This window comes from Falco naumanni, chromosome 1, assembly GCF_017639655.2.
Source record: "Falco naumanni isolate bFalNau1 chromosome 1, bFalNau1.pat, whole genome shotgun sequence".
NCBI lineage: Eukaryota > Metazoa > Chordata > Aves > Falconiformes > Falconidae > Falco > Falco naumanni.
In genome coordinates this window covers 67,439,130-67,454,865 of record NC_054054.1, presented here as the reverse complement: position 1 = coordinate 67,454,865, position 15,736 = coordinate 67,439,130, and the positions used below count along the sequence as shown (strand labels likewise).

Below are 15,736 nucleotides of genomic sequence, written 5' to 3'. Positions count from 1 at the left end.
TTATTTTGGAAGAGGAGCACTTGCACAAGGAGGACTGCACATAAACCAGTCCTTTTCAGTTTAATCTCCATGTTTTCTAGTGATCCCCCACATATTACCATTCACTCCATAGCCACATCCTGCACTTACATCCTCTTCATCGGTATTCCTGCGGGAAGCCTGGAGGATGGCAGCTTGTTCCAAGTTCAGCAGCACTCATATCTCTGTCTGAATCACAGCTACGGCTAATGCTAGAGCCATCTCATGTACTCATGCACAAAAATGTACATCCTCTTCCCATTCAAGTCACAGGCATGTCTCCCACTGACTTGGATGAATCCCAGACCCCAATTTTAATAGTGAAAGTCTTTGGAAGTCTGTAGTTCTCTGGATGAGCGCCTTACCCACTTTTTGAGCAAAGCAGGTTGAGCAGGATAGTCCAAGGACCAGACTTCAGGGCATTATCATAGCAGCCTGTGAGATGCAATTAGAGGGATTTACAATGTAGAGTATTTGCCCCCACTCATGAAGCTAGAAGGAAACCACTCAGACTGCATGGGTGCAACACTTCAGGCACACAAGCCATGAGCACCTCTGCATACATGCTCTCAGGGGCACTGAATACCAAAGACACATCACCTCCACGCTGTGCTGTCTCTGGGCCTGCTTTCAGGAATGCCAGGCAGGCAGCCTCCGGGAAGCCAGCCGGAGCAGTCTGACATCCACCACCTCTGCCGGTCCCTTCCCCTCCGCCACGGGAGGTCACAGCCCCAGGAGAATTCATGACAGGCAGCCCTGGCACAGGCGGCCAGCTCACCTAACCACAGTAGTGGTTGCATCTGTGTGGCACGGGGCATAAGTTCAGCGCTGGGAAGCTACTCCAGTGCCAGCAAACCCATGGCAACCCACCTTGAGATCACCCCCTTGTGCAACCCGGGTGGACAGGGAGGCCATCCCTGTTGCCTCACAGGCTGGCTGACATTCAAGGGGCAGAATTTCACCCAGCAGCCAGGGAAAACACACGATGGTACAAAGCTTATGTCTGACACACTTCAGCTTACTGTACCTGCAGCGGGAAGCTCTCCAAAGTCTGTCATTCTTTTAATGTTGTATAGGACTTGGGAGCTAAGAGCAGAGACCTCAGCTGAAAGTCAGTGGAATTGGTCATTCTAATCTGGCAAGAATTCCAGTTGCAATGGCTTTGGGCAGGTCTCAGAGCAGCCCTGATAGCTGTGCAAATCCACCACTTTCAAGGTATCCCTCCTGATGTTAGAAATGTTACATTAAAAAGGTTTCTGTTATTACATCATCTAACTCACCAAGAATTTGACTGTGGGATTCAGTCTAGACCTTAGCAAAGCGCAAAAAGATACTAAAATGCTGTAACTCTCCATGGTAATACAGTGAACACAAGTGTCCCTCTTTCAAGATATACAGCTATTTTAACAACACAAGAACTATTTGAAATTCCAGAGTCAAGACTCATTCTTGAAAAGTTAAATAAGGCAAATGGGTTAAAGATGTCTGAAGCTAAATTCACATCCCCTGTAAACAGATCCAACACAATCAAGTTTAATGGAAAGGGGCCTAACTCTCCGCCAGCAATAAATATGGACCGTAACTAAGGTCATCAGGACACAGCCTATGAAGACAAAATGCTGGAACATAATAGTAAAAAGTTTAGGCAAGACACTTGTGGTATGTCAAAAGCTTCCCTCAATTGTATATGCCATTTTAATTGCTGCAATTCAAAACTGCTCACCATACTTGCAAGAGTTCAAGATAAACCAGAGGACCACCCTCAGTATCTTACATATGGCGCACACCCACTCTGAAGCCACCAGCATTTCATTAGAGAAGACGCTCCGTGACACAACCGCTGAAGTCACAGCGACCACTAAGGCAAAAAAGAGCATTTGGAAAGCCTGAGGTTGGTTTGTTTAGGATTTTTCCAGCTAGTGACTGGAAACTGGCTTTTAAAAGAGAGGCCCCTTTTGTACCAGGATATGACAGGGGCCAAGGAAAGCTACAAGCAAGCACTCTTCTTTTGTTATTGCCCCATTCCAGAAATCAAGGACCAAGCCACTTCATGGGAAGGTGGCTGCAGGACTACCCCAATGCAGTACTTCTCCTGTTCATGCAGAGACAGCTCAGGGCCAGGCCCGCGCCGCCCAGCTCCATCAGCCCACACGCATCAGCTGTCTCCCACTGCACAGGCTGCTTTGCATAAGCATCCAGGGCTTCCCCAGCCACCTGCGCTGCTGGCTTGCCTGTTCCTAAACGGGAAAATAACATACAGAAAATGAAAGAGCGAAGGGGAAAGGGCGATAAAAAGGAAAAATCAAATAGATTCTGGAAAAAGAAGAAAATGCATGGTGGGGGAGAAAGGAAGAAGGATGATTGGAAAAACTATGGTACGATTAGCCCCCTGGAGTCTCGATTCACTCCGTGGAGTCTCACTGTATTGATGCAGAGAAGGGAGTGGTTTTAGGATGCAACTTAACTCTCTCAGCTCCCTATTTCAGGATGAGATGACTCAGACACCTTACATAGCAGGTGCCTATATGTGGTCAGATGAGTCCCATCACCAGTGCCTGCAGGGTGCTCAAAGGACTGAACGAGTGAGCAGTAATATAAACTGTATGTGACCAGCAAATACCAGGATCCCGGACATGCAAACCTCCCAAGCAGGATCAAAGGACCGATGTGGAGGAATCTGGGAAAGGCATGCACTCTACCTACCATCTTTATACAGGGGTACCATTACACAAGGACCACCTCTTATAAACATCTAGGGCCGAGTTTTCAAAATGTTTTTCAGTAAAACATTTTCCTTAATTTCCTAACAAGCACAAGCATCCTGGGTACAACAGCCTTGTGACAGCCTAGATCTGAGTCTTGCAATAGGAACACCTGGTGTTGATTCTATCTTTCAACCCAAATTCTGAAATTTTTCCCATGATGTAAGCACTGATGTAGGAGGGGAGCTCTTCGAAAATGCTGGAAAGGTGATGGGAAATTGTTAAAAAAAAATAAAAAAAATCAGATGTGATATTAGAAGTCAGTGAACAAGGACACATTAATTGAGGATTCCTTTCAGTACTATAATATTACTTTTACCATACTGTTTGGCTGTCTGGAGCTGTCCTTCCTGTGCTGGGACAGATGCAAAACCCCCACCAGGTCACAGAGATGGTGGCAATATGGCTGCATGGATCTGGCTCTCTTAGTCCAAGCAACAGTTTAAACCTTTTCAAAAATAAAAATGGTTTTGTCTGCCCGGAGTACTACTAGTCTTAAAGTAAACCCACAAGCTATTAGGAGCAAGACAAGAGTTTTTCACAGCATCCACGGGCAGTGCCTCGCCTATCATCAGACCCCTAGAAACGCTGCAGTACGTAGGATTGCTGGGTATTTTCAGCATGAATTGCCAATCCAACTATGATTTTAAAATAATTTATTTAACTCCACAGTATTTACAGAGTTCTGAAACAAGAAATAATGATTTAACAAAATAAACTGATGGTCTGTATACGCAGAGCCATTGCAAGAGGGAATGTCACTTCCAGACAGTTCTGGCATGACTGGTACCAAAAATAGTGTTTTCTTCATCAGGCATGTGATTAAAAATGGGTATTTAAGCACACAGAAGCGATCAGGTCAGATCAAAAGTTGAATTAGGTCAGCATCTTGTTTCAGACAGTGGCCAAAACCAGTATCTTATGAAAAAATGTAACAGGGCAACGCCACCACAAAATAGACAACATTAAGCATCTTGAAATAATTCCACCTGTTAACCTGTTTCATCTGGGGTCTGCTATCAATGCTGTGCATTCTCATCAGCAGTTCCACTTAGCACACCCTCACAGATTCAGGTTTTATCTAGAAAACACAGTGAAATAACCAGTGGGTTTTTCTGTGTTTGGGTCAGTTGCCCATGAGCACGGAGATGCCCATGCACAAGGGCCAGGTGCACGTCCACACCTGAGAGAGGGGTTGGGGATTGGTCTTTCCAGGTGTATTTATACTGTTGATGGCTCAACACATTTGCCCTTACTAATGCTCTTGACTAGCCTTAAGTTTTATGTTCAGGGATTACTGAGGCCATCAGATATCAAAACCAACATACTCGATTTGAGGAGCTCATAATCACGGATGATGTCCAATTAATTTTTTTGCTCAGTTTGCAGGCTTCATATGCTGAAACTAATTACCAACAAATGGTAAAATTAAAAGTTATCATCATCAGATGTTAACAGTCTGAAGTTTTATTGGACTATGTGAAGGACAGTTCCTTCCATAACTTTGCAAATAAGAATGGTCTGGACTTTTGCAGTTTAATCCCATGATACCAACAATAAACTGCCTTGCTTCCGATATTACAGCTGCTCTTCTTACTCCTCAGTTACCACAATCAAGGAGACAAACTCTGCCCCACATCCTGGACAAGAATAAACTATTTTTCAGTGCTAGTACAAGTGTAAAGCTGCACAGTAATACTGTATGATTTTTTTACTTATGATGTAAGACCATGATGTTTTCTGTACTGTTTTAATGTAGTTACTCATACGGGTATTACCACCTCAGGATCCCCTTTGTGACATGGTAAAAAAAACCACCTTCAAATATCGCCAGAAGGGAGTCATTCCCCATTTTAGAGATGAGGAACTGAGGCACAAAGAGCAATTTTCAGAGATGACACGGGTCCCTGATTTCCATTGAAATCATGGGACTCGGGCACTTCTCAAAGAACTGTACCTGACTGATGCCTGACTTGTACAAGGTGGCTATGGCTGCACTCAGTTTGAAGTCAGGCTCCCCACATCCTCAGAGTTGTACTGATCATCATTCCCCTGCATGCCATATAGCACATAAACCAGTACATGTACCCTGCAGAGCACAAAGTCCCTTGACGTGAGGTAAACCGTTGACGCGCATCACCCCCTCTTCTTCCCCACTCCAAATACCAGCTCTTCCCACAGGAGGTCAAGGTCAGCAGATGCAAGATCTGCCCATCATTTCATGGCATGTCTGCTCTGCAGGATCTGGGTTCATTCGCTAGCCAAACTGAAGTCATGTCGGTTTTGGAGTCCTTCCACTTTGCTCCTAGCCCGTATGTAAGACTCATAGCAATCAACATGTAAGATGTCCTCACAAAAATCAACAAGACTTGCAATTGAAAGTTTGCAATGGAACACATAGTACAAGACACACAGTGAAAGGCAGGATCAGGTACTGTTGCTACTTTGGATCTGTAAGCAGCAATAACCACGTTAGCAAACGCTGCACACGAACTGATAGAATTTTCTCCTTGAATTAGCCTGGGAGCAATCACAGCCCTGCTGTTTCCTGTTCTGCTGCTGGCTTGCTTAATGCTAAGCTGGGTGTCCCCACAGAGCACCCCACCGGGCTGCACCAGCCTCCCACAACAAACCCAGCACCACAGGATGCCATCCTGTGACATGAGCAGGAGCAGCATGGCTTGTAGTAGCAGCAGTATGGGATGCTTCAGTCAGGGACGGGTCACCACAGTGCTCAGTGCTGTGTAAACACAGAGTAAACACAAAACCTTCTACTCCAACCCAGGACAAGGCTCAAGTGGGCTGACAAAATGGTTGCCAAGAAAAATAGTACTGGGTAGCAGAGTGCGGGTAACGTCACTACACTGATAACTCACGTGCTGATATAGTCTGAGTCAGTTAAAAGTTTTACATTTTAACTGATGCTAATTTACATTTTAAAATAATAATGTTTTAACCTCTGCCCATATCCATTAAAAGGAAAAGCATCTAAACTCTCTCTTGATTAAGCTTTCCAAGAAGTGTTTTACATCATCTTGTCTTCTGCAGTCCCAGTGGGCTCTGTACTACAAAATCATTCTCAAAGCTGTGGAAAGCTCCATAAACACTAATAAAAATTTACCCTCGAAGCAAAAAAAGAAACACCAACTGTGCAGCCTTCAACATCTCCAGCTCTATACTGACAACACCTTTGCGGAAAAGGTTCTCTGCATTCCTCATCAGTCTGTGCCTCCTCCCTGGACCCCCAACGCAACAGGGTACCAGCCTGCTAACACAGTCATGAAGACCGAAGTACTACAGCCTCTCCCTTACAAATTGTTCCCCCTTTTCGTCTCCATATTTATTGCTAAGAGTCAGCAGATCAAAGTCAAGTGAAAAGGGCTTGGGATAGACTCCTGAGCAAGGGGCAGAGGTTGCGCAATGACATAAAGGGAAAAAAGCCTACAAAACATCCTTTTATTCCCGGTACCGCTGTGGATGGCTGTGGAGAAGAGACTGATGGCAAACACAGCACATAAATTTGAGAGTTAAATACCCTCAAAAAAAGCCAGACCTTTCTGTGCTGAGACCAATGGGAACATGACCACGTTTAACTCTTTAAGGAGCAGTAAATGCACTGGACATGAATGCTCACTGTGTTTTCAGCAGGGGGGGTCAGGGAAAAGGCCAGTTGTGTTAGGTGTTGCAGAAAATGGGAGTAATCAAGACCCCTAATCGTGCAGTGAGTTACTAGCAGCATCTCCTGATTATTCTGAGCCCCGTTAAAAGGCAATATAATTAACAGCAATTAATAGTAATAAAAGGCACAGAGTTCACTAAAAGACCAGGATCTAACAAATTATTTCAGCCTGTCTACAGTGCTTCTCTTACCAGGTTACAGACAACCAGACTGTGCCCATCTGAGGGAGGAGAATATGGAAGCTGTTCCCACATAAATTTTATTCACTGCTTTTAAAGAATACATTTTTTAAGGATTTCTGTGTTGCAACACATATACATATGTAGTGTCTGCCTCAGAAAAACTAACAGGAGGAAAAAATGCACCAACCTAAATAACAGTAGCTCATCGTCAAGGTATGCTAAAAAATTGGCAACCATGAAAGGAATGCCGCTGTGGTGCCTAGGAAGAGCCCAGAAGCATGTGCAACCTGACAGCTAAACAGCCAACAATATCTCACATGCCATCACACGAACTGCTGTCTTCTTGACACAGGGCAATTACCTTGGCCAAAGACGCACTTTGCGCTCAGGCTGCCTTCACCGGGGGTGCAGAGGGGCCCGTGGAAGTTGATTTCAGGTTGCACTTTTGCCAGGACTGATCAAGTATAGACACTACCACATAACAGGAAGGATATCCACCACATGCCACCCCAACACTGCATCTTTGTGAAGCTTGGCAGACTGGGAAGTTGGACCAGCATGCTGGTTGCCTCCTCCCATCAGCTTTGTGTGGATTTAACCAGAGCAGTCTGCCTGTCTGTCTCTGCATAGGTGCCTGTTATCTACAAGCTAGCAGAAATAACCACAGAGGTGAACATACCACCTTCCAAGGCAAAAACTTCCTGTGATTCAACAGGGCCAGGGCATTTAGAGGAGGAAGGAGACAGCTGGGCACTCCGCACCGCAATCCTAGGGGAAATCAGCTTCTTCCCATTGATCCTTTGCCCCTCCACAAAAATGCACCCCGACTCCAGGGGTTCATGCCACCATTTGCCACTCAGCCTGCGCATGCACAAACTCCCCTGCTTTCACAATATATGCCTAGTTGATGACCTACTTTTGCAAAAGTGCCAAAATAATCCAGCATCCTGTATCTCATCCCAAATCAAAACGCTGCTGAATGTCCATATTCACTGTTGAAAATGATGGCAAGCTCCTAAATCACTTCTTGCTCCATTCTTACAAGTTTATTATTCCCACAGGCACATGGTGTTTCACAAAGCAGAAGAGATGTCTTCACTCTCAGAGGCTTAAAAATTAATGAAGCAACATGATGAGAGATGTGTTCATACTCTAGGGACAGAGTAAGCAAAAGACCAAAGCCCGTGTGGCAATGGTGGGCTGAATCCAGAAGACACAGATGTATTTATCTTCAGGATAAGATTAAATTTTTGTGCCACTATCTTTTTCTTTTTTCCTTTTGTTTTTTTTCCAACCACACACAGAGACAGAAAATACCTGAACTCTGAAAGGACATGTACTTTTACTCCCCATAGACTCCATCCTTGTACTTTCAAGGAGCTAAAGCTCTGTGATGCTCCAATACACAGGCCTTGTGCTCAAAAAGGCCCATGGGATGGAGGAAAGGCAAAGGAGCAGGTACCCTCTAATCTCTGCAGCACTACAGCTGCCATGCACCAGTGGCCCTGGCAGCTTTATGGCCAGTTTGCACCAGAGAGCAGCAAAAAGCCCCTCTGGGGGATGGAACGTGGAGGTAGGCTAAATTCTTGGACTGACTGAATTCTGCTCGAGTTAAACAGTCTCTCTGTGGTAAAGAGCAACGCATACATGCTCGCTTTGAGTCCTTGCTGCAGCAGAGAGGACAGGGTGACTGCAGTGTCCCCTCCACATACCTCGCTGGCATTTAGCAAGAGCTCAGGAGGGGAAGAAAAAAAAAAAAGCCAGCCACAACAAAAACCAAAAAGTAATTTACATCAGGTTTTGGCTGCCACACACATATGCCTGGAGAGGTTCACACACAGCTGCTCACTCTTAATTTCTGCATGAGGTAAGAGCGGCTTAAGGGGGTGAGGGAAGCTTGGGAATTCAGCAAATTTAGGAAACAAACCTGTCTAGGTCAGTGGTGCTTGTGTGAATTATTAAAAGGCAAGTGCATTTCCAGATCCATTGAGCTGACCCTCTGCTCTTCCACATCCATCTCCAGCTGTGACTGGAAAGAGAACCACACCAAGGGATAGATGTGTTTCAGCACTGGCTGTCGTTCCTGCCTCTCGCCACATAAAAGTTTCAGCAACAAAAGGTTAAAAATAACTTACTGCACCAGGATGTTTGGGGGTTTTTTTTGTCAAACACACAAAACATTTATACCCATCTAAGGTTCGCAAAGTCAGTTTCAGAGTCGAGTTTGAGTTTACAGAGCCCTTGAAAACCGAAAAACGCCCAGCTGCCCTTACACCGCGCTTCGCTGCGCGCTCGTGCAGGAGCTCCCGCCGCGCCTTGGGGACCCAGCGCTGCCTGCCGCCGCTGCGCCCGGCCCCCGGGGCGGTTAAACCGCCGCGCCGCAGGGACAGAAGCCGGGGAGGCAGCAGGGAGCGGGGGGGGGGGGAGGCAGCAGGGAGCGGGCGGCAGCGGCGCTGAGCCCGGCGGCAGCCGGCGGGGCAGCGCGGGGAAAGTTTCTGGGATTTTGGGCGAGCCCTGGCGTGACGTCAGCTCGCCCAGATAATCCCGGCGCAGTCAGCACAGGCCTCCTGCCTCCCCATTGGCGAGCCCCCGTCAGCAGACATCTGAAGATAATTATTATTGGCCAGGCAATTATAACAGGAACAACTGTCACCTCGCGCCGATGCCCGGACCCGGCGCCTGCAGCGCGGCGGGAACGGCCCCGCCAGCCCGCGCGCCCGCCTTCCCCCAGCACCTGCCGGTCTTCGCTCCCTCACCGGCTGCAGCTGGGAAGCGGGATCTCGGCGCTGCAACCCTTTCTGCTGTGCGTCTGACCGAACCGTGAATTTTCTGCAAAAATAATAGTGTATTTATTCACAAGAGCGAAAGGACTCGAGCTGCATTAATTCTCACGCAGCAATTTAAGGAGGGAAAAAAATCCTCTGCAGATTTTTTACTGCTTCCCTCTTTGAAGAAGTTTGGGAGCAGCCCCGGGAGGGTTTCATTTGAGAAATCATTTTAAGCATTTATTTTAAAACACATTTGACTTATCACACTGAAATCAAACCTCCGGTAGTCAGAACATGATAAGATAGTCTATCTTATCTTAAAGCGATACTCTATCTTAAGAGCTACCTGATGGCACTATACAAAAAGGTACATTAACAACCGCTTTTCTGGGACATAAAGGAGTTTCACGAGAGTCAGCGGGCCTGCTGCTTCCCTGACCTCCAGCAGAGTTGTCACGGAATGTGTAGGGAAGGCAACTAACTCGCTGGTGGCTCTCACCCTCCAGAGACCAGCAGGCCGCCCCCGCAGCCTGCCACCTCGCCCTGCCACTCGTGCCTCCCTGCAGCAGGCCCAGGCAGCCTGGGGCCTATACCATAAGGGCACGCACACACATAAAGCCAAGCATTCAGGGGGGCATAAACCCATAAGTTCATAACTATCAGTGAACAGACTATTCATTTTTCCTCTGTGTCAGAAGAGTAGCCTCTTTACAGCACTGCTAATCTAGGCCCAGGCTCTAACGAGGTCCCAGCGCAATGCACATTGCAGGATGGGGGCCTCCCTGAAGTGAAGCAGGAACATCTGGGCTGAAGCGAGGAGGACCCTGTTCACTGCTGTTAGACCACTCCACCGTCAGATGGGCTCCATTCATGCCAGCCTCAGAGGGATGACTTCCAGGGGCAGATGGCAGTGAGAAAACAAACCCTAGGACCACGGTGTGTTGGAGAAAAGCCTGGGTGCCAGGGACTGGAGAGGGCAGAGGACATGCACTTACCCCAGAGAGCGATGGAACTTGGAGGAGGCTCAGAGGACAGAGGCAAAGGAGGGGCAAGCCTTGGCTGAACAGAACCAGCCACTTCATTTCTTGCACCATGATCCATCCAGACCAACCATACTGGTACCTAGGGGTATGCCACTACCCCTAGGCTTTGTGTTCAAGCTTTTCCAGCTTTAGGCTTACACAGTTATAATTAAAAGGGCTTGTCAGTGATTTAACCAGCTCAGAACCCAGAGGGTATGTAAAGGGATTCATGGCCTTCCTGAAACTGAGCTACATCTTCATATGCAACCTAGTCAGACTCCAAAGACGCTCCTCAAAATCCAAGACAGGGTCAACTCCTTAGAGCCAACTCATCCCTCCTAACACCCTACAGTATCTGTTTTTGCTGGCCTTGTAAGGTATCAAGAAATATTTCCGAGATGAAGTAAAACAACAAATGCCACACCTATAGACTTTGTTTACCTCCATCTTAAGCACTATAATAGTATTGCATCCTAATTTAGAGATTACAGTATAAAAATCTTGCCACAGTCTTTCCTGAAGCAAGTCCACTTAGTCCATCTTCATGTCCAAAGAATGAACAACCATGTTTATCCCTACAAACTACTACTTAACAACCTCATCTTAGGATGCTCTTACGTTAATAATGTGTACATTAAGGCTACGCCTACAAAGCTGAGAAGCCACATACTGCCACTGATGTCTCTGTAACCAAACCGATCATGTCACCCTGATATGAAGTAGAAAAGCCTTGTGTAGCCCTTAGCTGCCGTATTTTACCAGTCAAGCTCCCTCACAAGATTCAAGTGCTGGAACAGGACAGTGAATTTCCTGAAGATAAAAATGCACAATTTGACTCTTCACAGTTTCAGGTTTTCAGCAGCGTTTTCAGGAAAAGCCTGCCACAACACAGATCTCAGTGGGTACTGCTCCATTTCACTTCCCAAAATGTTCCTGGGCCACAAGCAGATTGTTCTCCTTCAATTTCATGTGAATCAAAGGTATTAATTCATCAGTTCCCTTAAAGAAGGTGAAACTTGACAGAAAAGCATGTGTGCACAGATCACTGTGTCTCTTCAGCTGTACAGTAGCAGTGTAAAACTGACGGTCTCCTCCTCTGAACCTGGGAAGTGGAAGCCTGGCATTACAGGAGCCCCAGCTGGTGACCTCTGCAGCCCATGAGACTGCCAGGGAGACTTTAATAACACTGCTTAGCATTTATATAGTACCTGACATCTTCAAGGCACTCAGCCAATGTTACCCAAGTCATCAAAGTGCCTCATGAGGGCATTTCAGCATTATTATCCCCCATCCCCCGGGTCTTTCCCTGCTGGGGAAACTGAGACCTAGGAGAGATTATGTAATATTCCCAAGGTCATGTCATGAAGCACAGGAGAACCAAGAAGATGATAAAGGAGTCCTGGTTCCTAATCGTGTTCTTTAAACTGCATTTGTCCTGGGTTATTTGCCTATTATATACACTCAGGTATCACCCTCTCTTACCAGTTTGTCCTACTCTGATGCCAATTTTCTTCTGGAACATGGACAAAATGGGAAGCATCCACCACTCCCAGCCCAAGAACATCTATATAGTCTCCCTTCTCCTGAAACGTGAGTTACACTAGGCACCCCTCAAGAGCTAATGAGCTCACCTGCAGGAGAATGGAGAGAGACAGACACACATTTAAACGGTCATTTTAATTACACGGCCCTGAAAGATCTCCAGGTGAGTTACTAGAGGGTTCTAGCAAGTCCCTGGCTGAGATCTACCTAGGATCGCCGACCATTCTGCCTTGCAAATGGAGGCACCAAAGCTTGGACCTGCAGACGGCCCTATCCTGCCATCGTCACATGAGGGTGGCATGGGAAAGGACCTCACTTGGGATACAGTGATGAAGGAGCCCGAGAGAGCAGGCAGCACCGCCAAGGACATGCAGGCAATAGGAAACTCGGGGGCCAGCTGGGAAGAGAGACCACGGGAGCAGCAGGAAGGGCAAGCCTAGGCACCAGCTGAGGGCGGCTGGGGACAGTGCAGCTGGGGACAGCACAGCAGCGACCCGAGGTGTGAACACAAGGCCCGTGCAGGTGGACGAAGCTGGGAGGAAGGTATGGGTGGGCATGATGGAGAGGGGGATCCTGGCCCCGAGGGCAGCCCAGGGGACGCTCCCTCCGCCCCTGCTGCCGACTCAGGCCGTGTGCCTGCGTGTCGGCGAAGCTCCGGCTCGCCGCGGCCCGGGCCGCCCCGCCGGGTCTCCCCACAGCCCCCCGGCACCGCGCTGCACCGCTCGGCCCGGCTTCCCGGCCGCAAGCACGCGCCGGGAAAGTTAATAGCCACATGGGCAGCTAATGAAGTTTTATTAGGAGCTGGGGGAGGGGAGGGGGGAGGAAAAGGGGCTCCGCGGGGAGCGCAGGCAAACGCGCAACTTGTGTTAACGGGCGCGCTGCGCGGGGGGGGCGGGAGGGAAGGAGGGAGGCCGAGGGCAGCGCCGGGGCACGTGTGCGGCTCCGCGCCGGGGGACCAGGGCTCGGCGAGCGGGGGCGGCGGCGCGGCTCGGGGCCCGCACCGCACCGCGCCGCCGGGCGGGTGCCCCGGCCTTGCATAACCCGGCGGGCAGGCGGCGGGGCGGCCCCCGCCCGGGCGCGCAGGTAGCGCCGGCGGCAGCGCCCGTGTGCCTGCGCACGGCGGCGCAGAGCCGCGCCGCACCGCGCCGGCCGGGCGCGCACCCGGATGGGCTCAGCGCCGACCCGGGCGGGCGGCGGGGCCCGGGGGCGGCACTCACCAGTTCTCCTGCATCCACTGGATGGCCGCATGCTCGTTGAACTGCTTCTCGAATTCGTATTCCTGCAAAGTCAACACTGACATGTTCATTGGCCCGGTGGCTGCGGAGCCGCTCCCCGCGCCGAAATGCTGCCTGCCGCCGCCTCGGGAGCCGGGCCCCTGCGCGCCCGCCGCCGGAGAGCCCCCGCCTCTGGCCTGGCGTGGCCCGCCCCGTCTCAGCGATACCCCGGGTTTAGCATAGCTCCGCTCCCCTCCGCGCCTCTCCTCCCGGGCCCGCCGGTCTCCTCCTCTTCTGCGGCCGCCGCGCAGCGCCCGGGGGCGGCGCGGTCTTAGTGCCCGCCCGCCGCCGCTGCCCGGGACACCCGCCCCTCGCCGTCGCCCCTCGCACGCCCCTCGCACACCCCCCGCCGCTCCGCACCGGGGCTGCGCTGCGGCCTGGCACGGAGGAACCGCAACCACCCCCCGCCCCGGGCCGTCAGAAATAACTACAGAAATAGGAAGCCCCCACCCCTGTGTTGAATCGCTACCGCAGTGCCCTGCGCGCCCGCCACGGCCACCCGGGAAATACAGCAGCACCCGCTGAGGTTTAGCCAGCAAAGCAAACGCATACGCTGCACCCCCAAGCCCCCAGCCCCCCCCCCCCCCCCCCCCGGCCCGTCCTTTTTGCATGTGAATTCCATATGCACCTGCTGCGAGTGCGGGGCTGCACCCGGGTGTCCCCGTGCGGGGGGCAGTGCTCGGCAGAGGGGCAGCCCCAGGCTCCCCACTGCGCACGGACACGCCGTGAAGTGTATCGCATGGATGGGGCAAGTGGAGCATGGGGCAGAGACCCCGAGGGAACGACCATCCGCTCGGCTTTTCTCGCAGCCGGGGCACACGGTGTTTACGTGTCCTTAATTTTGCCTTCCCGTCTCATCTGCCACATGCTGATGTCTCCAGCTGAGCTCTTCCGACTCCGGCAGCACCCTGGACGTGCTTTAAAGTGCGAGCTGGGCTAAAATAGCGTCCCAGCCCCCACTGAGTTTGCGGCCTGAAGGCTGGAGCAGAAGGGCTTTTGTGTCAAGAAAGCCAGCCATAAGTGAGCAGATCTGGCACAGGTCAGCACGCTCTTGATTCTAGTGGACTTCAGTTCTCATTGACATGGAAGTGCTTTATGTCTTTGAACCTAAGCACTGAGGAAAAAACAAACAATAGAGCCCTCAAGCTGTGGGACATCAACAGCTAACAAGTGCAATGCCCCTGCTTGCATTTTGACTGTCATGTTCTTCAGAGTCATGTTTTTCAGCTTTCCTCTTCTTTTCCCCTGCCAATTAGAACTTTTCATTTTTCCTAATGAGGGCTGAGTTTCTCACATTGTCATCTGACTGGGGGTTTTAGGCAAAACACCAACCATCATGCTGCTCACACTGAAACTGTAAGGTGGTGCTAAATTATTATTTATTACTATTTTAGTCAGAGGCCCGCAACAGATCAAGGTCCCATAGTCCTTTTCTCAAAGAGACTGCTGTCCGTATAGACAAGATGAAGGGAAAGTGAAACAGCCCTAACCTTGCTTTCCACATGGAGAAGCTCGGAGAGCTGCATGGGTTTGCAGAACTGCTTCGCATGGCCACTGAACTTGCTGGTGGAGTGGCGTTTGGGCAAAGCTGACTTCATTTGCACTCCTGCTCCAAAAGATTTGCTCCTAAAAGCATGTGTTAGTCTTCCAAATCCCCACCGGCAGGCAGTTGCAGTGGACAGGGACCCAAAGGCAGATGGGGGGAAGATGGATGGAGAAACCTTCAACACGGTCATAGATGACATTGTGTGGCTGGATGTAGCACAAGGTGAAGGGCTCCTCGCAGCTGCAATATTTGAGCTCAGAGCCATGGGATTGCTCCATGCCATCATGCTGGAGGATAAATGCTGCCCTACGGCAGGTGGCCCACATCCCCTGTTCCTCTGCCGATGTTTACATGCCGATTTTACACCAATGTGCCGCCTCCAGCTGAAATACCTCCTGGTGGTGCTTTCACCACAGTGTGTGTCAGAACTTGCTCCATTAAAGGCTTCAGATGATATTGCTCATCCATCTGAACAACATCTTTAATACAGAGATGTGGAGAAATTAACATGTGATACCACAGCTGCTGGTGTATATCAATGCTCTTTAGACAAAAATGACTAGGAAATAAACAAGGAAATCTGGACCCCGATTTTGAGAGAATATTTGTGTGTCTGGTACATTTACTTCCATTGAGAGGCGGCATAACATTTTTTTCTATCTTAAAAGTGGAGTTTTTACCAGAAGTTTTAATTTGGGGGTGTGGGGGGAATCGATATCCCTTTTTCTGCAATCCAAATTATTTTTTATTAGAAACTTGGGTGGTTTAATGGCTTATCCCATCTGATTATTTCATGAGTACCTGGTGGGTTGAAATTTATGGCCTGGGAGTTTGTTTCTCCCAGAAAACAGTTTTCCTCAGAGAACAGAGATGCCCCAAATGCAAGGTTTCCAGAGTGCATAAATGGATTTTAGAAATCCTGGAAGCAGCTGATTAGCCAGAA

General features: G+C 49.5%; 1 protein-coding gene across 2 annotated transcripts in view; it reads right to left on the bottom strand.

The window, feature by feature from the left end:
• ELOVL6 (ELOVL fatty acid elongase 6) overlaps nucleotides 1-13,499 on the bottom strand; it is a 77,671-nt gene extending 64,172 nt beyond the window's left edge. The window contains exons 1-2 of one of the 2 annotated variants that reach the window (XM_040597649.1): nucleotides 13,415-13,499; nucleotides 13,191-13,252 (exon numbers count right to left, since the gene is read on the bottom strand). In XM_040597649.1, the coding sequence (XP_040453583.1) occupies nucleotides 13,191-13,204 (14 nt within the window). In that variant the 5' untranslated portion in view covers nucleotides 13,205-13,252; nucleotides 13,415-13,499. The other variant, XM_040597642.1, reaches the window with a different exon arrangement.
• Nucleotides 13,500-15,736: the final 2,237 nt, after the last annotated feature.